Source organism: Puma concolor, chromosome C1, assembly GCF_028749965.1.
Source record: "Puma concolor isolate L17-30 chromosome C1, mPumCon1.1.hap2, whole genome shotgun sequence".
NCBI lineage: Eukaryota > Metazoa > Chordata > Mammalia > Carnivora > Felidae > Puma > Puma concolor.
In genome coordinates, this window is record NC_141674.1 from 822,084 (window position 1) to 844,811 (window position 22,728).

The 22,728-nt window shown below is 63.0% G+C and overlaps 3 protein-coding genes and 1 long non-coding RNA gene across 9 annotated transcripts in view; 2 read left to right on the forward strand and 2 right to left on the reverse strand.

Moving 5' to 3' along the window:
- The first annotated feature begins 3,260 nt into the window (after positions 1-3,260).
- Positions 3,261-6,080, forward strand: CALML6 (calmodulin like 6). 5 transcript variants are annotated; one of them, XM_086715417.1, is made up of 5 exons: positions 3,999-4,219; positions 4,535-4,579; positions 5,258-5,432; positions 5,542-5,686; positions 5,764-5,932. In XM_086715417.1, exons 2-5 carry the CDS (start codon positions 4,577-4,579, stop codon positions 5,915-5,917), a joined length of 477 nt encoding a protein of 158 aa, XP_086571543.1. In that variant the 5' UTR covers positions 3,999-4,219; positions 4,535-4,576; the 3' UTR covers positions 5,918-5,932. The 5 variants fall into 5 exon arrangements, with proteins under 5 accessions (XP_086571545.1, XP_086571543.1, XP_086571546.1 ...); XM_086715418.1 differs by lacking the exon at positions 3,999-4,219 and adding an exon at positions 5,937-6,080 and having other exon boundaries at positions 4,237-4,579; positions 5,764-5,864; XM_086715419.1 differs by lacking the exons at positions 3,999-4,219; positions 4,535-4,579 and adding an exon at positions 3,261-3,512.
- Positions 6,081-6,085: 5 nt separating this feature from the next.
- Positions 6,086-8,235, reverse strand: TMEM52 (transmembrane protein 52). The gene is made up of 5 exons (XM_086715414.1): positions 8,109-8,235; positions 7,980-8,023; positions 7,826-7,885; positions 7,085-7,263; positions 6,086-7,005 (listed from the first exon to the last, which is right to left on the reverse strand). The coding sequence occupies exons 1-5, from the start codon at positions 8,172-8,174 to the stop codon at positions 6,830-6,832; spliced, it is 525 nt and encodes a 174-aa protein (XP_086571540.1). The 5' UTR covers positions 8,175-8,235; the 3' UTR covers positions 6,086-6,829.
- Positions 8,236-10,805: 2,570 nt separating this feature from the next.
- Positions 10,806-22,728, reverse strand: part of CFAP74 (cilia and flagella associated protein 74) — a 66,519-nt gene continuing 54,596 nt past the window's right edge. The window contains exons 22-39 of one of the 2 annotated variants that reach the window (XM_086715411.1): positions 21,987-22,115; positions 21,715-21,802; positions 21,010-21,183; positions 20,101-20,234; positions 18,022-18,298; positions 16,969-17,067; positions 15,783-15,919; positions 15,023-15,157; positions 14,747-14,856; positions 14,583-14,638; positions 14,330-14,449; positions 13,938-14,093; positions 12,939-13,071; positions 12,526-12,680; positions 12,156-12,288; positions 11,798-11,928; positions 11,454-11,588; positions 10,806-11,309 (exon numbers count right to left, since the gene is read on the reverse strand). In XM_086715411.1, coding sequence (XP_086571537.1) covers positions 11,208-11,309; positions 11,454-11,588; positions 11,798-11,928; positions 12,156-12,288; positions 12,526-12,680; positions 12,939-13,071; positions 13,938-14,093; positions 14,330-14,449; positions 14,583-14,638; positions 14,747-14,856; positions 15,023-15,157; positions 15,783-15,919; positions 16,969-17,067; positions 18,022-18,298; positions 20,101-20,234; positions 21,010-21,183; positions 21,715-21,802; positions 21,987-22,115 — 2,404 coding nt within the window. In that variant the 3' untranslated portion in view covers positions 10,806-11,207. Of the gene's footprint in view, positions 11,310-11,453; positions 11,589-11,797; positions 11,929-12,155; positions 12,289-12,525; positions 12,681-12,938; positions 13,072-13,937; positions 14,094-14,329; positions 14,450-14,582; positions 14,639-14,746; positions 14,857-15,022; positions 15,158-15,782; positions 15,920-16,968; positions 17,068-18,021; positions 18,299-20,100; positions 20,235-21,009; positions 21,184-21,714; positions 21,803-21,986; positions 22,116-22,728 lie in introns of those variants that run through there. The other variant, XR_015254368.1, reaches the window with a different exon arrangement.
- On the forward strand, positions 12,905-16,513 carry LOC147577707 (uncharacterized). Its single transcript, XR_015254369.1, has 3 exons — positions 12,905-13,518; positions 13,642-16,091; positions 16,261-16,513. It is a non-coding gene; the product is annotated as an uncharacterized LOC147577707 (long non-coding RNA).

Below are 22,728 nucleotides of genomic sequence, written 5' to 3' on the forward strand. Positions count from 1 at the left end.
TTTCTGTTGTTGTTGAGGTGTAGGAATTCTTTTTTTTTTTTTTAACGTATTTTCGTAAAGTAGACTCCATGCCCGATGTGGGGCTTGAACTCGTGACCCTGAGAGGAAGGGTCACATGCTCTACCGACTGAGCCAGCCAGGGGCCCGGGTTGTAGGAATCCCTTACGTATTCTGGACGCGAATCCCTCATCAGAGATGGGGTTTGTGGGTATTTTCTTCCGGTCTGTTGGTGGCATGCTTCCGTGCACAATGGATATATGCGGTTATAATCCGATCCTGCTTGATTCATTTCTTGCTCTCATTGTTCCCGCACTGGCCCCCGGGAGCTCCGTCAGGTGGTTCGGTTTACTTGCATGACATTACTTTCTGCTTTCAAGTTATGCTGCTTTTCTCAGGCTTCTGTCTTCTGTCCTGCATTTTGTTAGGTTCATTACATTTTCTTTACTCTTTTTTCCCTCCACAGATGTGGACTTGATGCAACTTATTTCTACTATTTTAGTGGTTACCTTAAAGTTTCACATTACATTAACAAATTTTTAAAAAATGTTTGTTTTTGAGAGAGAGCGAGACAGAGCGAGAGAGCACACAAACAGGGGTGGGGCAGAGAGAGGGAGACACAGAATCCGAAGCAGGCTCCAGGCTCAGAGCTGTCAGCCCAGAGCCGGACGTGGGGCTCGAACCCGTGAACCGCGAGATCATGACCTGAGCCGAAGTCAGCCGCTCAGCTGACGGAGCACCCCCGCCCAGGCACCCCTCGCATCACATTTTCACCTCAGTCGCCGGCGCTGGCCATTCCTGGACAGGACTGGGATCTTACACTTGCATTCCTGGCCACCTGCCACGGTTGATGGTCCCGGGCTGGCTTGTTTTTACTCCCCTGGTCCAGGCTCCCCTTGCGGACCCTGAAACAAAGACTCAAGACTAGGGCACGGAATTTTTCTTGGGCGTGTGAGGTAAGAGGGGGTGGGGAGGGGGTGTTCCTGGGCAACCGTACTCAGCACACTGGGACCCAGGGGAGACGTGTCACGGGCGCGCGCCGTTGCCGGTGGGCGAGGGGGCTGGCTGCAGGCACCGTGCAGCGTGTGGGTTCCAGACTGTGGCCTGCCCTGTGCTGGCTCAGGAAGCCTCAGGCAGGAGCCGCAAGAAGAAGGGGGGCTTTGAGAACCCTTGGTACGTGTAGGGTCTCACACCTGCCTGGCTCGTGCTCCGGCCCCTCAGCGGAGCCGCTGGGGCCGCCCGTGTCCCCGGCTCCTGCCAACACAGCCCGCTGTCCTTGAGCTGTCAGACCCAGCTCATCCCCAGCCCGGTTATGCTGCAATTTAACCCTGGGTGTCAGCCCAGTGGCCAGGAGGGGAGGTGGATGTCCTGAAGGGGACAAATGTTGCCGGGGATTGGCAAGGGCGGGGGGGGGGGGGGGACGATGAGGCCTCCGCGTTCTATTTCGGCTGGGGGCGGGGGTACGGCTCTTCCCAGGGAGAGGTGAGCAAACCCTGCAGAGGCAGAATGTTCCGAAGGACACCCACCTGGATGTCCCCCACCCACACGGCGAGGTCCCAGCTTTCCCTGTCGAGGTTCTGACAACGGTCAGGGGCTGGGCAGCGGCCGCCTGGTCTCTGGCCCCTCCTGCCCGATCGCCACAGTGACAGCTGGGGCGGGCGGGCCACTAGGGAGGCGTGTGTGTGTCCGACCCCAGCGGCACCTCGTTGCAGCCGGGCGGCGAGGAATCCATTTCCAATACCCCTTCTAGTTGCGGAGTGGGCCCTCAGGAAGCCGACCCCGGGATGGGGTTTGCGTTCACGCTACGCACAGGGGTCAGTCCCAGAGGCAGGGAGGGGGCAGGATCGGGTGAGGGAAGTCGGCTGTGCAGCAGGAAGCCTCAGGCCAGCCATGCGGACTCGGGAGCGATAACCCCTTCCGAGGCTCCACCTGGGCCCCGCGGCGGCACAGCTGGTCCGCCCCTGAGGCCGCCCCGGAGGGGTGGGGGGGCCTCGTGGCATCTTCCCACCGGGGACCCCGGAGAAGTCTACGGGCTCCTCTCTTCCAGGAAGGGGTCACTGGGGAAGCACGTGCAGTCTTTCACCACAACCTGGCCTGGGTTTTCAGTCTGTGAGTTCAGCTGCTCCCTGCAGGTGCCTGAGCCTCCCTTCCGGACCTGCCTGGAGGAAACACCGTGTGCCCTGCAGTCGGAGGATGGCCCCGGGGGCACGTGCACAGGTGCCCAGGTTCTTGGAACGCACTGCCCTCGATGGCCTTCTGTATCAGCCAGGGATCTCCAGAAAAACAGACCACTAGGGGTGGGTGGCAGGGAGAAAGTGAGGGACAGGGTGATTTATTTTGAGGAATGGGCTCCAGTTGTGGCGACAGTGGGGTTGGCGAGTGCAGCTGGAGACCCAGGAAGGAGCTGATGTTGCAGCTCGAACCCAGAGGCCCTCCCGAGCAGAATTCCCTCCTCCTCTGGGGAGCTCAGTCTTTCCTCTTAAGGCCTTCAACTGATCGGATGAGGCCCGCCCACATTACGAGGGTCATCTGCTGATTTAAATGTTAATCACACCTAGGAAAGCTTCGTGTTCTTTCTGTCCAGTGGAATGTTATTCCACCTTAAAAAGGAGGAAATGCTGGCACCTGCTTCAGCATGGATGGACCCTGAAGACATCATGCTTCGTGAAGTAAGCCCATCCGAAAGGACAAATCCTGAGTGAGTCCACTTATATGAAGGGCCTGCAGGAGTCAGATCCATGGAGACTGGTCGATGGTGGGTGCCAGGGGCTGGGGGGTTAGTGTTTAATGGGGAGTTTCAGTTTGGGAAGATGGAAAGTTCTGGAGATGGACAGTGGGGATGGTTGCACAGCAGTGTGAATGTGCTCAATTTTCAATGCCCCTGAGCTGTGCACTCACAAATGGTTAGGATGGTAAATTTCTATGTGCGTGCTTGTGTGTACGTGTGTGGTTGCCACAAATTAAAAAAAAAAGATCGTGGTATGTGATAGATGTTTAATGAATGTCAGTTCCCCTTTCTGAGTGATATTTTACATTGCTTCGCCACTGTAATCAATATATGTGGAAAAACCCTTCACGGCAACACCTTACCAGTGTCTGGACAACTCTGGGCACCGCGGCCCTGGCGAGAGCCGTGAAATCAGCCGTCGGGCCGTCCTGCTCCTGGCGCCCCGACCCTGTCTTGCTCCCGGTCCCCACTGACTTCCTCACGCGTGGTTTGGGCTCATAGATGTGACTAGTGTCACGGAAGAGCTGTCGTACTTCGGACTCCTGTTCTGGTTTGACATCTTCGAGGGAAGGGGTGGGAAAGTCTTTCCTCCTCATCACCAAGCCTGGAGCCAGCGGGCCGGAGCAAGCAGCCAGGGCAGAGGCGGGGCCCCCCCCCCCCCCCAGACCTGGGGCCAGCTTTTGCTGCGCCCCTGTCCCCGAGGCCCGCTGGTCTTGTGCCCGCCGGAGCCATCCCGTCCGTCAGCACAAATCTTGCGGCCTCAGCAGCTGGCCTGGGCCTCAGCGGGGTAAGTCCCAGAGGCTTCGGATACCCGGTCAGGCCCAGAGCCGAGCGGGCGGGGCCGGGCACACCCCACCTGCTCGGATCCGTCAGGCGGGCGTGTGCCCACGTGACTCTGGGGGCCGTGCACGGGGGGTGGGGGCAATTAGGTGGGAGCCCATCTGCGACCCTCCCCGGTGCAGGGGGGCCGGAGGCAGGGACGGGAGGCGCCCCTCAGCCCATGGGGCTCTGACCAGCACCTGCCAGCCTCTGAGCCCTGTGCCCACTGCCGGTGGGTGCGGGGAGCAGGGAGGCACTCGCTGGACGTGACGGGGTGTGTGTGAGGGCTCAGCACACGTACGCAGGTGTGTGTGCCGCTGAGACATCTTGTCACCGAACAGCCTGGCCACAAGGCTCCCCTGAGAGCCAGCTTTGCTGTTCTCAGTGGAAGGGAGGTCAGGTTTCTCGGAGAAACCCCAGAATAGCCTCTGGCCGCGCAGAGGAAACCTGGTCTGGCCTCCCGGGAGCCGGTGAAGCGCCCTGGTCCCGTCTGTCCCACCCCCTCTTGCCTCCACCCCATGGCCAGCTGTCTCCTCCCTGGGCTGCAGACCCCCAGCCCCTTCTGCGAGGGGTGGGGGGGGGGCGCTCTGGCCTGGTGTGTTCTCCCCACCTGCCTTCAGAGAGTGCCTGCGAAGCATCTGGCCCGCGGGGATACGAGAGTGTCACCTGGCCAGGGTGGGCATCCCAAAAGAACCCTCGCAACTGAAGCGATGACAGGCTGAGAGGGTTCTGAGGCAGAACGGCTGAGGCTGGGGCAGGGGCCTTACCTGGGACCTAGGATCCGAGGGGGAGCTTCGGGGTGAGGGGATGCCCAGGCCAGGGCAGGCCAGAAAGGGTCTTTGTGGGTCGGGGCCAAACCTGCCCCCAAATAGGGCTGCGGGATCTCCTGGCCATACAAGGCTCTTGGAATCTGGACCCTGGGGACCCCAGGCAGCTGGGCCCAGCTAAAACGCTGCCGACACCCCATACCTCGTACTGTGTGCACAGCAGATCTGGTGCCACCGAGAGGCGTTCTCCCAGCCAGCCACAGACATGGTAAGCCTGGTCCCGGCACCCGGCGGAGCCACGGTGGGCTCCCGGGTGGTGGAACGGGAGCTGGGAGCAGGGCCCAGGGGGAGAGAGGACGGGTCGGTGCCTCCAGGCACCCGCACGGGCTAGAGGGAAGGGGCGGAGTGGGGGCTTCGCCGGCTGCCGACACCACCCTGGCGCTGGGGGCCGGGACAGGGCAGCCCTTTCTGAAGGCTGCGATGGCAGGGACAGGCAGGGCTGTCGGGGGCTAGACCACCCCTGGAAACGCCAGAACAGGCTGGGGTCCTCCACCCTGACCCGTGTCGTGCTCCCCCACGGTGCCCTTCGCCCGGTCTCCCCTGGTGTCCCCTGCCTTCGTCCCAGAGACTGGGCCTGGCCCAGCCGGTCCTCCCTCCCGTGGCTGGCCCGAGCTTCGGTGTCCCACACCTGGTCTCTGCCCCTCGTGCCCGTCCGTCTACCCTGCCTGGCGGACTCCCGCTCCCTCCTTGAGACCCGTCGCTTGTGCCACCTTATCCGGTAGCCGCTCTGGGCCGGGGGCCTCCTTTTGTAAGCACAGGCCTCGACGGGTCGCCGGACGGATGGACGGGGCGGGGTGCCTTGTGCCACGTGTGCCGGGGCCTCCGAGCTCCCTCGGACGGAGGGGCAGAGGGGGGCCCTGGTGAAGCCGGGCGGCTGTCCCTGTAGACGGAGCGCCTGACGGCCGAGCAGATCAAAGAGTACAAGGGGGTCTTTGAGATGTTCGACGAGGAGGGCAACGGGGAGGTGAAGACGGCGGAGCTGGAACGGCTCATGAGCCTGCTGGGCATCAACCCCACCAAGAGCGAGCTGGCTTCCATGGCCAAGGACGTGGACAGAGACAGTGAGGCCGGGCAGGGGGCAGGGCGGCTGGGGGTCACCCGCGAGCGTGAGCGGGGAGGGCTGCAGCCGCCCGCCCTCACGCGGCCTGGCCCTCTGCTTGCTCCCTGCAGACAAAGGATTCTTCAACTGTGACAGCTTCCTGGCCCTGATGGGGATTTACTGGGAGAAGGCCCAGAACCAGGAGGGCGAGCTGAGGGCAGCCTTCCGTGTCTTCGACAAGGAGGGCAAAGGCTACATCGACTGGAACACGCTTAAGTAGGGCCTGGGGCTGGGCAGGGGGTGGGCGAGGGCCAGAACCCTACGGGCTGTCACTCAGTGTGGGGGCCCCGCAGGTACGTGCTCATGAATGCAGGTGAGCCCCTCAATGAGGTAGAGGCCGAGCAGATGATGAAGGAGGCTGACAAGGACGGAGACGGAACCATTGACTACGAGGGTGAGTCGGGGACAGGCCTGGGAGCTGGGTGGCTGGGCCAGGCCGGCGGCTGACCTGTCCTCCTGCTCCCAGAGTTTGTGGCCATGATGACCGGAGAGTCCTTCAAGCTGGTCCAGTAGGAGCAGGTGCTATGGCCCCGGGAGGCCAGCCCGAAGAAGGCCACTGCCTGCTGCGGCCCAGCCTGCCCCCCCCCCCACCCCGGCCAATAAACACTCCAGACAGACTCATGTGTGCTTTACTGTCCATAGCCCGGAAAGGAGGGGCTGACAGAGATGCGGGTCTGGAGAGAGGAGAGGGTTTTGTCCAGGCAGCCATGGCGCACGGCGCACGGCCCGTCCCTCCCGCTGCCCAGCTCTGGGCTCTGGACGGCAGCCTGAAGGCCGGGTTGGGGGCAGGGCGAAGACTACCATTTGCCCTGCCTGCCTGCATGGGGGAGGGGGGTGACCACCCACAGGCCCCTCCCGGAGCCCCTACAGAGGGAGATCACTTAGGGACAAATTTTATTCTGTCTCCAAAAGCCGGGGTTGTCACGGCCAGCCTGAGGCTTAGGCCTGTGGGGTCAGGGCTGAATGCAGCAGCCTTCGTGTGCATGCCTGTGTGTGTGTGTGTGTGTGTGTGTGTGCGTGCGCGTGCGCGTGTGTGTGTGTGTGGCCAACACGAGGCCGGCCGGCTTGGCTGCCTGGCGTTACATAGCAACGAGGCCAGGGCTGCAGCAATGTGCTGGACGGCCAGCCTTCCCTGGGGAAGGATGGTAGGGGTGTGCTGGGGGGTCCCCGGCTGCAAGTGCCCTCGCACCGGGTCCCTCTGAGCACGGGGTGGCTGGCAGCACTGGGAGGTTCAAGAGGACCTTCCTCTGCCTTTGAGGGGCACCAGGGCTACAGCCAGGGGTGCCGGGCACTGGAGCCTGGCTCCCGGGGCCCTGCTGATGTCTCTAGGCCTCAGGCCCCAGGGAGAGGACTGGGTTACTAAGAGGAGGGTGGCTCTTCCTGTCTGGGTTTGGACATCTTGACAGCCTCTTCGTAGGAGGGTGGCAGCTCAGGGGCATACGGGCTGTAGGCAGGAGGGGTCATGGAGTCGAGGTCCAGCTCCCCAAAGGGCAGAGGCAGCCGCGTGCCCAGCGGATACTGCACAGAACTGTAAGCTGCAGGGAACCAGAGTGGGTTTGTGTGGGGATAAGTCTGGCTCTCACTCGCCCCCCCACTCCCCCTGCAGGCACTCACAAGTCACAGTGCTGTGCACCGGGCTGTCACTGTCTGTAGGGCTGACCGTCAGGCCACAAGGCTGAGGTGTTGCTGGCAGGTGTGGCTGGGTGTGTGCCCGCTTCCGGAGGCAGCAGAACCGGACACAGCTGGCTGTGACCCCGCACAGCAGCAGCAGAAGGACAGCGAGTAAGATAAGCCTGTGCAGGGAGGAGCGGGAGCCTACCACTGGACTGACCCCTGGCCACCAGGAGCCTGCTCCCCAGGGGCAGTCAGGGCCCGACTGCCCAAGACAGGACAACGGGCAGGATAAAAGAAAACCAGAGAATGAGTGTCTCTCCAGGCCAGAGACCTTTCACCAGGCCAGAGCTGGGCCTGAGGAGCTGGCCCCTCCTGGCCTCTTGCTGCTGGGCCTGTCCTGGCTGTCTCCAGGGCTGGCCACAAGTGCCTTGGGCTCACTCCCAGGACACACTGTCCCAGGCCATCTGCACAATCCTGTGCCCAGACCGATGACCGCGCTCAAGGGGGCCTCCTGCAGGGGTGAGGAAGGAGGGGGTGGGGAGCAAGCGATGAAAGGAAGTCCAGCCAAGGGCCTGTGTGCCCAGAGCTGTCCGGGATCGGGGCAGGGCCCACGTGGGAGGCTGGCTGCCCTGGTGCTGAGGGCAGGAGGTCCTGGCGACTCGGCCGAGAGGGTTCGGGGTCTGGTGGGCCCGGCCAGGGGAGAACCGTCGGACCCGGCTCGGCACCGAGGCCTCCACTTACCCCACGTGCCACAGGCTGCTCCAGCGGGCCTGGGGCGGGCACCTGCGGGGACGGCGGCACCTGGAGCAGGTGGGGCACCAGCAGGGTCGAGTGCCCCCGCCCGAGCCTCCCGACAGGGCGGGGCCAGGCCCCGGCTCCCACCCCCCTGACTTACAGGTCCGAGGGGTCGCAGCTGCCGTCTCCGAAGCCCAGCGCCACCTGTGGGGACAGGGGTGAGCCCGGGCCGGGGCGCGCCGAGCTCACACCCGCCCCGCGGTGCCCGCGCCGAGCGCCGCCGACCCACCTGCGGCAGCTGCAGGAGCGGCGGCAGCAGCAGGAGCCCACCGGCGGCCGGCACCCCCACTACCATGCTCGGCACGGACAGGGAGCCTGAGCCCGCCCGCCGCGCCCCTTTATGGAGGCTCCGCCCCGCGCAGACCCCGCCCCGCGCAGACCCCGCCCCACGACAGCCGAGTCGCTTCACGAGGCCCCGCCCCTGCAGGCTCCGCCCATCGGAGGCCCGGTCCCGTGGCCACACCCCGGAGCCCCTGACCTAGAGCCCCGCCCACTAGAGGCACCGTCCCTTGAAGCCGCGCCCAATATGGGTCCCGCCGCAGGGCCGCGACCGCCGGGTCGTCTCCTCCGCGTCTCAGAGCCTCGGGTCGCGGGGTGGGGGAGGTTCTCGCTCTCCGCGCGGTGCAGAGCCCCCATCCCGGCCGGGCCAGGCCTGTCCTGCAGTCAGGCTCGGTGCGGACCGGGCCAGCCCTGTTGTGGCCAGGGCCGCACAGGGTGTGTGGCCTCGGAGGGTGGCGGCCAGGACACATGTGGGCCAACTCACACACCGCGGCGCTCAAGGTGAAGGGTTTCAACAGTCAAGACTCTGGGGGGTTCTAAGCGTGTTGTTCAACGGTATTTATTTTGGTGGCGCGCTGCGGGCGCTCACTGCCTGGGGCTGCCCGGGCCCAGCCCACCCGGATTCCAACCCTGGCTCCCGGCCGTTGCGGTACCCTGGAAGCAAACCAGGCCGTTGCGGTACCCTGGAAGCAAACCACGTTTCAGGCGCACTTCGCCTTGAAAGCCATGCTCAACCCAGGGAATGTGGCCTCTGTGGTGTCTGGGCCTGGCCGTGACAATGCCCGCTGTCCATTCTTCTAGGAAAGACTGGGGGTCATTTCTGGCACCTCCCCGCTCTTCTCACCAGGCTGAGTGCGCTTGTCGGTTTCCTCTCCCCTCTGCTCCACCACCTGTGGTCACGCTAAGGGAGGAGGTCGGTACAGCAAGATGCAAGGTGGTCTGTCTTGTTTGGGGAGAGTGGCGGGGGGGGAAGCTACCTTTGACCTTTCTTTTCGTTTTCTTTTTTAAAGGTTATTTATTTTGAGAGAGAGAGAGAGCAGGGCAGGGGCAGAGAGAGAGGGAGAGAGAGAATCCCAAGCAGGCTCCATGCTGTCAGTGAAGAGCCTGATGGGGGGCTCGATCCCACAAGTTGTGAAATCTTGACTTGAGCTGAAACCAATAGTCAGACACTCAACTGACTGAGCCACCCAAGCACCCCCCCCCCCCCACACTTTTGACCTGTCTTTCTTAATTGCACTCAAGACATACTCTACATGCATCTCCCCCATTGGGAGGGCCTCCTGGGCGTGGCTCTCCCACCTGGACCTGCCAGGCACCTGCTCTTTGATCTTGCTTGATCTTGACCTGGGCTTTGCCTGGAAGCTGTCCCACACCTCCAGGCTGTGCCAGCCCCCCCCCCCCCCAAGGGCCCCCTTGCTCACCCTGCTGTAGCCAAGCTGGCTAAGTTTGGCTCTTGACCATCTTTCCTCCTTCTTGCCTTCACTGCCTTGGGAGGCCCAACTCAGGATGGGAGGGAGAAGGATGGACAGAAGTCCAGCCAGTGCACAGGAGTTCAGACAGAGCCTTGGCCAGTGAGTACCAGGGCCTGTTAGCAGGAGAGCTAGGCCGGGGTTTACAAGACAGTGGCTTACCCCTCCTGCCCACTAGCCAGAGCAGGACGAGAGGACCATGGCCTGCAGGGAGCAGGCCCTCCTGGAGCCTGGGTTTGGCCTGGGCTGCTGGACCTGCCTTCTCCTCTTACCTAGTGAGAAAGTGGCTTGGGCTATGGCTGGACAGCACTGGTGAGGGCACAGACAGAAGTCCTGCAAAACAGTACTTTAGGGTCACTGTCACTGGCCTGAGGTTAGGGAGATGGCAGGCTTCCGGGGATGAAGGGCACCAAGGAACTGGGGCTAGGGCAGGTGGCTCCAGGCTGGTATCCTGAAGCCTGTGCCCAGGATGGTCCCCAGATGCATCACACCCTCCACTCCTGCTCTCCTGCTGGCAGGTGCGAGACTAGGCCTGGTGGGTTGCGCATGCTGCGCACGGGGGGGGGGGGGGGGGGGGGGGGCCAGACCGGATGTGCTCTGTGGGGTCGCTGTCCAACCAGCACTATCCAGAAGGCAGGGGCCGGGGTATGGGTACATTCTGAGCTCCAAAGAGTATTGTATGGCCTGTGGGGGCTTCTACCTTGAAGGACCTGTTGGAGCCCAGAAGGCTGAGCCTGGACTCGTTCCAGAAAAATGGAAAACCAAACTCATGTTCTGGGTCTCACCCTGGACCCCAGCTTAGCTCTGAAGGAGGACACGAGCATGAGTCCCCCACATTTGGTCCCTCCTTGCTTAGGGTCACCAGGGAACCTGAAGCTTGGGAGCAGCAGAGAAGCCTAAGGGGTCACCCTGGCTTTGAAGCCGCCTGTACCCTTCTCCCTCCTTGATGGGCCTCCTAGGTCTGGGCTCGTCTCAACTCCAGCCCTCTACCCCCAGCACCCTGTCCTGCTAGCTGTTCCCCCAATGCTGCAGGCACCCACCCTCCAGAGGGGCAGAGCTCATCATATGGACTGATCTGTGTGCATGGTGGGGGTGGGGTGGGGTAGAAGGCACGGGGCTGCCTCCCCAGGGCTCTGTCCCCATCTCTCATTCAGTGTGCATCCCACACTGCAGGCCTGTACGAAGCAGCTCAGAAGGTTTATTGGCAGACTTGTGGGGGCAGCTCTTCCCCGCACCAGGGCTTCTAAAGGCTGGGCAGGAGGGTACTGGTGGGGCTGGGGGCTCTGAGGAGCTCAGGGTAAGAGTACGTGTGGGTAGGACTGGCCTTGTTGCCTTGTTCTCAGTGGGGCCAGGGAGGGGTGCTCTTGGCCTCTAGACTTGCTGGGTCCAGGTCAGCAGGAAGCAGCCATGCCTGCAGGGCTGGGGTGCCCCGGCCATAGGGCCATGAAGAGGGCTGCACGTTTGAATTTGCCCAGCAGGGGATGCCCAGGTCCCAGGCCTGCGGGTGGCTTGGCCTGGTTTGCGGACCACAGGAGGGCTTCAAGAGAGAGCAGGAGGTGCGTGGAGAGACTCCTGTGGCCTCAGGGGCCGCTCACCACCTGGGCTACAAAGAAGACCTTGTAAGTCTCCTTCACATCCCCCTTGAGCTGCAGCAGGGCTGACACCACGAGTGGATGATCCAGCTGGAACGGGCGGGGAGGAAGGAAGGAGGCCCTCAGTCGGCTGCCCACCTCACCTGCCCAGGGCCCGCCCAACAGCCCCCAACCTGGGTGGGGCGGGGGTATCATCCCTCCCAGCGCTCCCTGGCCAGAGTCTGTGGCACCTACGTCAAAGTCTGCAGGTGGCAGCCAGGAGATGCTGATGGTCTTGGTCTGGCCACGCTCCACGAAGCCTCTGGAGGGCTCAATGGTGAAGCCCTTGTGCTGCAGAGATGCGGCGCCGTCCAGGCTGAACTCGACGGTCTGCAGGGCACTGGTGTTACAGGTAGGCCGGCAGGCCGGGCACAGCGCCCAGGAAGCAGTGTGACAGGGGTCGAGGATGCCCGACTCCACCTGCCCTCTCAGCCCTGACCGGCAGGCTGCCCACCCACATCCACCAAGGGGCAAGGCCAGGAGGGACCAGGCTACCCAGGGCAGGGGACGCTGCAGAGGGGCCGGGTGGACCTGGTCACCTTCTTTGGAGACAGCCGGGTGGTCCGGATGCAGCCCACCTGCAGCTCTCGGGTGGCAGGAGGGGCTGGCATGTCTGTGTCTAGCTGGACGTAATCTAGGGTCACCAGGATGGGCTTCAGCTCCTCGGCTTCTGGAGAGAGAGGACCCGGCTGGGGGCCAGTGTGTGGGAGGCTGTGCCACCCGGGGCGTGAGGGAGGTGCCTAGGGGTTAGCTGGTCCTCGGGAAATCGCCCTCCGGGGGATGGGCCAGAATGCCCACCCCACCCTTCAGGCTTCCTAGGGCTAAGGGTGCAGGCGGGCAGCTCCTCCAACTGTCCTCACACCCCACGAGGGGGCTCCCACACCTCAGAAAACACACCTTCTCTGTGCTCAGGGTCAGAGGTGGGGATCACGGTCAGGGACTCCACAGGCACGTCCAGGGGGTCTCCACCCTCTACGAACATCATGTGCTCACGGGCCGCGCCCTTCAGAAGAATCTGGTGGGAGAGTTTCTGCGGACAAGGACCATAGATAGCAGTCTCGTTCCAAGTCCCCGTGACAGGGGGGGCTCCAGGAGGAAGGGGGCCCGTGGAACCGGGGACAGTGGGCTCTCCACTTGACGACACCCAGCCCGGCGTGGAGCCCTCAGGCACGGGCCAGGGTCTCCAAAGGGGGGCAGGCAGGGAAGGCCGGAAGGGCCCCGGACACGCGGGAAGGGGGGGGTCGAGCCGAGGCTCGTGGAGCCGCACCTTTCCGAAGAGCACCACCTGCAGCCTGTCGGAGAAGTAACGGCTCTCGTGGTCCGGGCTAAAGGTCACGGTAAAGTCCTGCGTCTTGCCGGGGTCTATGACGCCCTCGACGGGGATCACGCTGAACACGCTCTGGCCGCTGTGGTTTTGGGTGCCTGCGCGAAGGTCGGCAACGTGCGGGTGCCTTGCTCCGCCTGCAGCGCCCCTCCCCAGCCCGACGCTCTGGCCCCCAACCAATCCACTGCCCGCAGCGCCCCCCCACCCGCCCCAAGCCCCACCCCTGCCCCGTCCCCGCCCCACCCGGGCCGCGCCCCCCCGCCCCAAGCTCCACCCCCGTCCCGCCCCCAGGGCTCGCTCTCCGCTCGCACCTGCCCTCCCCAGCAGCCGCCCCGCGCCCCCGCCCGCCAGCTCACCCACGACTTCAGTCCTCTGGGCCGGAAAGGCGAGGAACTGCGGCAGCCGCTGCTGGCTTTTGCCCCTCCTGGAGCTGGAGAGGCTGTCCAGCTGCATGGAGAACCTGATGGGCAGCGCCGAGCTGTTCTGCAGCTGTGAGGACAGGGACCTTCAGCGCACTGCCGTCCACCGCCGGCGCGCGGGTCACTGCGAAGGGGGTCTCAGCTCGCCCTCGCTGGGGGTCACGCCCTGCTGGCTGTCCAGCCGCCCTCCGGCCCAACCATTTTCGCCTTGCTCCCGGCACTTTCCTGGGCTGCTGGTCCATCTCACCCAGCCTCGCGTTACCCCCCTTTCCCGGCCGGTGCGCCCAGCCCCCTCCACGCGCCTCGGGGAGGGAAACTCCGTGGTGGTGCGCCTTGGGCTCCACAGCGCCCCCCTCTGCCAGGCTCAGGCTGGCCTTCAGCTGAACCAACACCCTCGCCCCGTCTCTGAGAGTGCCCCTCCTCAATAAACACTTCAGGGAATCCCTGTCCTGGACCTGGTGCCAGGTCCCGACCTAAGCCGGTGGAGGAAGCAGTTGGCTGCTTGATCCCAAGGCTGGTGAGTCCCTCAGACATTGGAGAGACCTGGGGAGCCAGGCCTGCCCTCCCACAGGGGGTGGGAGGCCACAGGGCAGTGTCACGTCACCAGGAAAGTCTGTAACCCCACCCCCACCCTCCACAGCAGTGCCCAAGCTGAGCTCCTCCTCATCCCAGGTGGGGTGGCTCCTGCAAAGGCCCTGAGGCAGGAAGACAGGGAGCACTAAGAGGCGGAGCTGGTGAGGCGTGGAGGGAGGGGCACTCAGCCTTCCCCCTGCTGGACTGGGCAGTGGAGGCAGCAGCTGCTGGAGGTAGGGGCTGGATGGGGGGGGGCCTGCACCTCCACTAGCTCCCCTACCAAGGCGGGTCTGACCCCTCCCAGGGTGGAGCCCTCTCCTAGGAGGCCAGGGCAGGCACCAGGTCCCCCGTGACGTGTTTCACCTTGAAGCTTGAGGACGCAGACTCTCCGGCAATCACGTAACCCATGTCGAGGACGTCCCCTTCAATGGAGCACGTGATCGTGGATGCCACGCCAGTGCCCACGAGGGTCAGAGACAGCGTGTCTCTCTTGGTGATGATGTCCAGTGTTTCTCGGGCCTGAGAAGACCACGTCCATTAGCACGGAGCAGACATCTGTCAGAGGCGTGTGCTGGGGCTCCGGGAGCAGCTGGGTCCGGGCAGACTGGAGCAGAGTGATCTGAGCTCCCTAGCCTCCTCCTGCTGGCCCGCCAGAGGTGAGGTCCGGCGGCGGGGGGGAGGGGGGGCGGTGCGGGGGACCCACTGCCTCCGGGGACCCAAGCGCACGGGCTGCAGCATGTGGGCCCGGGACTCACCAAGATGCTCTCCCGGGGAGAGAAGGACAGTGTCAGGACCTGGGTCTCGCCTGCAGGCAGCTTGCCGATGGGGGTCAGCAAGATGAAGGGGCCACTGGGGTTCAGCACAGAGAACTCCACCTGTGGCCCGGTGTCAAGGAGAGGTGGCAAGAGCAGGGCTGCAGCCCCCGCCCCCCCCCCAGCTGCCCCCTCCCACCCCCGCGAGCCACCTGGGTCCCCGCGAGGTTCCCGGGCTGGGTGTGGACAAGGATACGGTGAGGTCCTCGGGGGAGATGTTCTGGATGGAGATCTTTTTTATGCCACGGTGTCCTGAAATAGGAAGGTGGAGTCAGAGGCCCGGGGGTGGGGGGCGGGCACCCAGGCCTGGGCCCCCGGGGCGGGGGTGTGCCTGGGGGGCTGGGCCCAACTGGGGCTCACCTACAGCGATGTCACCGAAGTTGAAGATGGTTTTGCCTTTGTCGGAGGTCACCACGAGAGACGGTGCCACGGCTGGACACCACAGCTCCAGGTACAGGGTATTGTGGGGACTGGGGGTGGGGCAGGGTGTGCTGAGGGCGCTGTGCTCTGCACCCCGCCCTCGCCTGCCCACTTCAGCCTCCGTGCCCTTCCCTCTGGGCCCCCAGAACTGGTTCGTAGCAGAGGATGGACAGCCACTTTCTGGAAGACACCCCCTCCCCCACCAGCGCACTGCACCTGAAGCTCAGGGGTTCCGTCCCCTTCCTGTCTTCAGTGTCACCACTGGCAACGACACAGGGAACCACAAACTTGTCAAACCTCCCCTGGAAAGATCTGGCCAGGGTGGCCTGGGCAGCCTGGTACTCGTCCGAACTGGAATTAAGCAGCAGCGCACACTCAGGCCCCCGTACCCACACTGTCCCCAGAAGCCCCGGGGGGCCCTGCCACACTCTCCCGGGCCCCGGGCCGGAGGGGTAAGGCCCCGGCTGTGGCCGTCCCAGGTATGTCTGACCAGCTGGCTTTCCCACCCTTCCCTGCTTGCTGGGGGGCCCTCCCCTACCCCAGGGTGCCGATCAGGCACCTAACCGGAGGGCCGCGTTCCTGGGGCCCCAGGCAAGGGTCCAGGGTGGGCAAGTGACTTGAGCCCGTCAGAGCTCTCCCAGCCTCACTCTGCACCCGGGGAGGCTGGGGTTGCTGAGCTGGGAATACAGGGGTCAGGGACAGCAGGGTCTCCCCCAGCCCGCAGCGTGAGGCTGTGCACAGGGACACCGGGCCCAGGAGAATGAGGTGGGCAGATGCCTTGGAAGCCAGAGCTTGAGGGGCCTCGAAGCGGTGCCCAGATTCAACTGTGTCTCAAGCCGGCCCAGCCCTGGACTTGCGGTCACATGGTTCAAAACAGTTCTGCTCCAGGCCGTCTGTGGGGAAAGTCTCCATGGGGGTCAGGGTGGGGTCTCATCAGACGGGCCCGGAGGGAGGTGTGGCCTTCTCTTGGGCCTACCTGGGCTTGAGGTCCAGTTTCTGCAGCTTGGCAGCCTGGGTGGTGGAGGCCCGGGGCGGGTGGTCCCGGCCCTGCAGCCGCAGCGTGGAGGACTGTCTCCTTAGGTCCTTCCTCTGGGTGACAGTGTCTTTGCAGGGCTGCGGGGTGGAGGCCAGCCCTGCTCAGCCCAGCAGGGGCTATGAGGGGGAGCTGTGGCCCCCGGCGGACTGACTCCTGCAGGAACCCCAGGGGCATGGGTTCGAAGGGGATGGGGACCCAAACACCAAGCGGCTCCATCAGGAAGACTGACTGCAGGTGCAACGGAGACAGGTGAGTGTCCAGAGGGAGACACAGGCTCCCAGTGCAGAGACCCCTGTGGGCCTGTGCACCAACTCGTGTTTGCCCTCAGCAACAAGGGAACTGAGGCAAAAGAGGGGTAAAGGTTTGCCCAGGGCCCGGGGTCCTCCTTCCTGGTGCCTCTTCCCCTCGCTCACTGCAGGGAGGCAAGGGCTTCTTCCCCCCGTGTGTGCTGGAGCAGCTCAAGGTGGCACGAGGCGCCGGACGAGTGTGCGTCCCCAGGGCAGCAGTGCGCGGGCGTCGCTCTAGGCCATGTGACTGCACAGCTCTGTGGGTCTGTGGGACCCCCTCTCCTGGCAGGAGCCCACGTACCGCAACCTCTCTGGGGCTGGCTGGGGCAGCGGGGCCTGGCCCTTGGTGGGGTTTAGCCCTGGGCTGATACTTTCAAGTTCACATTTTTGTGTGTGTTTATTTATTTGAGAGAGAGAGAGAGAGCCAGGGGTGGGAGGGGTGGGCAGAGGATCCAAAGCAGGATCCGAAGCAGGTGGATGCTGTCAGCACAGAGCCCGACGCGGGGCTTGAACCCACGAACCGTGAGATCACGACCCGAGCCGAAGTTGGACGCTCAGCCCACCGAGCCCCCCGGGCGCCCCTCAAGTTTACATGTGTGAGGCTGTTTTCATGGGCTTTCCTTTCCGGTTGTAAGAAGCCACACCTGCCCATCAGCGTGCCCTGCCGTGGCTCGCCCTCCCGAAACTGCCCTCTGGGGACCCAGCAGTGCTGCCGCAGGCAAGCTGGCCCGGGTCCCGGAGCCTCAAGTGGTGCTGGTGTTCGGCTGAAAGCCTTTGTGCAGGAAGCCTCAGCCCTCCAGCCTGTGCCCCACACCCTTCTCCTCCATGTCCCCACGTACCGACTTGACCTCCGCTTCTTTGGTCAGGGTCTGGAGGGCTTCCTGGAGGATCAGCTTGGTGGGGAGCACGGGCCGGAAGGCCACCTGGACCAGGCACCTCTGCAGAGAGAGGAGCCCGGAGCCCGGAGGACGGAGCTGGCTCCCTCCGGTGCCCCGCCCTCCTCAGCTCCCGCTGTGCCCCTCCCCTGGGTGCCCCCAGGTCAGGCTCGCTGACACTCCTGTGGGGTTTCAGCTTGTGAAGGCCCTTTCCAGGGAGGTGCTCCCCGAGCACTCCCCCTGGGGGCTTGGGTAGGTTCCAGTGCCTGATCATCCAGTCCACTCTTACCACGTAGGGTGGGGGGCCGGCGACGGAGACCCCGCCCACAGCTCACGAGGCCGAGTGGGAAAGGAAACCGTGTTCAGCTGTCCACCCTAACCTGTCTCTGTGGCTGGTGCAGCTGCGGGGCAGCCCCGGGCCCCACGGAAGCTCATCCTAGGTGTCCCCGTGCTCGGGACACCATGCGGCAGAGCAGGTGGCATGGGTTGGGGGGAGAGAATAAAGGAAAGAGGGAGGGAGAGGAAGGGAGGGAGCACAGAAGCCAACTGCAACACCCCTTTTGGGGACCCATACTTAGGCAGTATTGGCTAAATTTAAAGAAACACATTTTAAAGAACCACACTAATTGAAACCTGCCAGGGTCCAGGAGTCCCCAGCACCTTCACATGCCCCTCCTTACTTGGCCCTTGTGGCAGCCACCCCAAGCCCCAGGAGGCTGGGGTGGCCCTGGGACTGGCTGAGAGGAACCACTGCCTCCAGGCCCCCTAGCTCTGTCGGGCAGAGCAGAGGCAAGAGAGCCCTTCTCAATGGAGTGGACGGACACCCTGCCTTTCTGGTGACCAGGCCCTCTGTGCCCAGCTGCTGGGAGGTCCGGGGGTCTGTGTGCCCTCAGTCCCAACTGCCAGAGCCCCCAGGCAGGTGCTTGCGGGGTCAGCCGCCCGCGGGTGCCCCTGCCTCTGGGGCCGGGCCAGGCCTCCCCCGTCCCCGCCCGGCCCACCTGGGGGGCCCACACCTGCCTTTCCTGGCAGCACGGTCCCCACCAAGGGCGAGATGGTGATGGGCGAGTCGGGGGGCGGCAGGAACTCGAAGGTCGTGGGCCCCACGGGAGGGACGTCCTCGGAGCCGACTCGGGGAGCGGAGTGAGTCAGTGAGCTCATGCTCACGTGAGAGTTGATGACGTACAGCGTGGCCACGGATGTGTGGTACAGGGACGTGGCTGCAAACTTGACCTGGTAGTGGGACAGCCCCAGGGGCGGGCGGACGCCCACGGCTCGGCACGACAGCTTGAAGCACCTGGAAGAGCAGGTGTGGGTGGCTCAGAGGCGGTGCTGGCCGTGGGGCCGGGTGCTGTGGGAGGTGGCCTCCAACGGAGACGGTGGCTCAGGTTTTGCTATCTCATTGATGAATTTTACTATCTTTTGAAAATACCACAGACCCCTGCACAGAAGCCAAAAAAGTGGGCAGTTAAAAATTTCATCCCAATTTGCTGAGGAGGGAATTTCTGGCTTATTTTTGTTAGACACTCATTGACACTTGAAAATAAAACGGATAGGGGCGCCTGGGTGGTTCAGGCTGTGATTGCACGGTTCGTGAGTCCGAGCCCCACGTCGGGCTCTGTGCTGACAGCTCGGAGCCTGGAGCCGCTTAGGATTCTGTGTCTGCCTCTCTCTCTGCCCCTCCGCTGCTCATGTTCTGTCTCTCTCTCTGTTTCTGTCTCTGTCTCTCTCAAAAATAAACATTAAAACAATAAAACTGATAAACTGCTCTTTAAATACGAGCACAGGAATCTATAAACCCTAGTGAGTTCATTTCCGTCATTACCTGCCTCAAACAAAGACAGGGAGTCCACACACCTCCGTGGTGTGGGTGTGTTTGTGCGTGGGTGAGTGTTCTTGGACCACGTGTGATCACACTGGAATATGAATAAAATAAGATAACGTATTAAAAAAAAAAAAGAACAGATATTTGTTACTTTAGCTGGTGGAATGTTTACACTCCAGATCTTCGAACCCTGATTGCTACTACGCTCTCCTCGTTGGATTTCATCCTAATTACGCATATTTTAATGCCTTAAAGGCCGATGTCGACACTGCTCTGTGATGGTAATGTTGCTCATATGTTGAAATATTGAAATGTATTTTTTTGTGTCGTGTGACCACAGGCTCTAAATGTTAACACAAATCCTGTGGGTGGAGAGACACTGGGGTTATTGTTGGGGATGAAGTGCAGGACTCAGTACATACACAAACTCTGCACTTCACCCCCTCAACTCTTCCCACCCGTGGACTCATCCCTGCTGTCAGATCCCAGGTGGCCACCACTCCTGCCCATGGTCACATGCCCGGGACCAGAAGAGGGTTTGGCCCGTGGGCCCTGGCCAGCCCGACCCCACCCGGGGCCGCCCAGGCCCCCAGGCGGGACCAGACAGGCTGGCACGCAGGTGGGGACAGGAGAAGAGTCAGGGTTAGAGGCGGGTGGGCGGCGCGGCTCTGTGGGGAGGTGGTCCAGCGCCCGGCTGGACACCCGCACAGGACAGTGAGGACGTTCCTCACTGGGGACTGATAGTCTCGGGCAGCAACAGGAACCGGCCCCTCATCCCGGACCACCCGGTCTGCATCCTGTTCGATTTCTCTCCCTACCACTTCCTCCGTCCCGTCTGTCAGGGTGGGAACGGGAGGCTCAGGGAGGTCCAGGGTCTGTTCCCATCACACAGCATGTCAGCACAAGTGGGGCTCATGTCCAGGTCCTCCTGAGTGCAGAGAGGCAATCTACACACCACACACACTCGCACACACATGGCCACACGTGCACCCACACACAATGCACACACGTCCACACGCGTGTGCTCCCATGCTCTCCTGCACATGTACTCACACACACACACAGGCACGCGCGCACGCACGCACACAGATGGGCGAGCTGGCCCGGCGTGCAAGGCTCCGGATCCCAGGAGCCTGTGCCTGGGTCTCAAGTCCCTGCAGCCAGCGGTGTCTCAGCCCAGCCCCGCGGTCAACCCGGCCGCCAGCGCTCGAGGACGGAGCCAGCTGAACCTGCCAAACGGGGCCCTCTGCGCGCCCCTCGCCTGCCAGGCTCACCGGTTGATCTCCGACTTGCAGACGAGCTCGAAGTTGTACTCCTTGGCCTTGGTGGGCTGGAAGATCACGTCAAGTTGCAGCGTTTCCAGCGGCAGGATTGTCCCAAACCCGTCACTGGGCTGGACGTCCACAAACTGGCGGATGGAAAACCGTCGACGCCGAAGTGAGAACACGGTGATCTGGGGCTTATCGCGGGGGCTGCGTGGACACGTGTGGCAGGGGTGTGAGCGCATGTGTGTGCGCATGGGTGTGTAAGTGCGTCTGCGAGGATGTGAGTGTCTGTCTGTCCGGGCATGTGTAAGCATGTCTGTGTGTGGAGGAGCGACCGTAGACCGGCACGTGGTGTTTGTGAGTGCGTTCGTGTGTACGTGAGTGTCGGCGTGTCTGGAGCATGTCTGTCACCACACGTGTGGTCACGGGTATATGCGAGCACGTCTATGTGCATGTGTGAGCGTGTGCGTGTACGTGAGCACACCCCTGTGAGTGTGATGTTCGTGCACGCATACGTGTGTCTGCATGCATGTAAGTGGAGGGTGGGTGGGGTGGGGGGGGCAGCCTGGTCTGAGCCCCATCCCGGCTGCCCTGCAGGGCCAGGCAGGCAGGAGTTCTGGAAGGAAGGGAGGGAGGGGAGTCCGGAGTCCTGGCAGGGCAGCGGGCCAGAGAGGGAGGGAGAGGCTGGGACAGAGAGAGGTGAGGTGAGGCGGTGGTGCGGGCAGTGGGGATGAGGAGAGGGACGGGCAGTGGGAGACGCCAGGCCGAGGCTCTTGGCGTGGGCGTGGGGCCTGGGGAGGGGTGAGGCCACCTGGTGCTGGGTGCCCGGACCCTGGGGTGGCAGCTGCCCCGGTACGTCCCCAGAGCTTCCCGACTCTGTCCCCGCACCCTGTGCCCCTCCCCGACCGAGTGAGGCACCTTGGGGAGCCCGACGAACCCAAAACCCTGGGGCAGGAGGGAGAGGTTGCAGAGGCTGACTTGGGTTCTGACGGCCTCGTACACGGTGCAGTGGCCAAAGTCCACTGCCGAGGGGCTGAGCTCCAGGTCCGAGGTGGTGACCACTGCGTGTACCGTAAACCCCACCGGCTTGATCTGAAGCGCAAAGGGCGAGTGGGCGCCGGTCACTGCCCATCCGTCTCCGCAAATGTTTCCACCGACAAGGAGGGCACAAGCATTGTGTCCACCTGGCAGCCGACGGTGTGCCCTTTCCCAGACACGAGACTCTCTGTCTCGGCCACTTCCCTGTGGTGCCTGACTTGGGAGGGCACGGAAGCAGGTGCCAAAGAAGAGGGGAGGAGCCCCAGGTGGGCGGGGCGCGGGAGGGAATGAGTGCGCGCGAGTGTGCACTGTGAGTGTGCACGTGCGGCCGTGAGCACACTCGGCGTGTGCATCCGGGCACGTGTGGGCCCAGGTGCCAGGGGGACGCCCCGCTGGCCCTGCACAGCCCTCAGGTCTCTCCCTCCGATCCACAACCCCCTCCTCGTCTCCACTGTGCAGCAGCAGCCAGGGTGGGAGACAGAGCTGCGGGTCAGGTCATCGGAACCCGCCAGGGCCCTGCCTTTTAGGGGAGGCGCTCGGGTCCCCAAGAGTGTCCAGCATTCCTGGGAAGTGTCCCATGCAGACCTGGTCAGCCACCCGGATTGTCATTGGGGCCTCCAGGACTCTGCTTTCCTTGTCGAAATACTTCCCTGCATCTTCTGGGAGGGAGTGTCTGAAAGAGATAGGATGCGCTCAAGAGTACTTTTCTCCTTTATATTTGGAGAACGACCGTAGAGCTGACCTGTGAGTGTGTTTTAGGTCACACAGGAGCTACAAATGATAGGAAATACAAGAAATCTAAGAGCCAGGAGATGTGCTCCCCCAGCCTCCCAGCCCCGCGGCCTCCGGGCGCTCACCGCGGCAGGAACTTGAGCTGCACGGTGTAGGAGGACTGGGCCTGGATGTAGCCCGTCTCCGGCAGGAGCTCCATGTGGCCCCTCAGCTCCTTGCACACTTCAAACTTCAGACGCAGGGCCGTTTTCGACCTGCAGGACACGGAAGGACATCAAACAGACGCTGTGCGTCTGGTCCCGCGGGACAGGCACACTTCTCACGGGCCAGACATCCCACAGATGCACGGTGCCTGCCCTCACAAGGCAGAGGGCGAGTGGGTTTTCACAGCTCGCTTGCTAAGGGGCAGATCTCCTGATGAGGAACTTTTTTTTATTTTGCATCTCCAAACTTTTTTTAAATTTATTTATTTATTTTTTTATTTTTTTTAATTTTTTTTTTTCAACGTTTATGTATTTTTGGGACAGAGAGAGACAGAGCGTGAACGGGCGAGGGGCAGAGAGAGAGGGAGACACAGAATCGGAAACAGGCTCCAGGCTCCGAGCCATCAGCCCAGAGCCCGACGCGGGGCTCGAACTCACAGACCGCGAGATCGTGACCTGGCTGAAGTAGGACGCTTAACCGACTGCGCCACCCAGGCGCCCCTTAATTTATTTTTTTAATTTACATCCAAGTTAGTTAGCATATGGTGCAACAATGATTTCAGGAGTAGATTCCTTGATGCCCCTCCCCCATTTAGCCCACCCCCCCTCCCACAACCCCTTCAATCACCCTCAGTTTGTTCTCCGTATTTATGAGTCTCTTCTG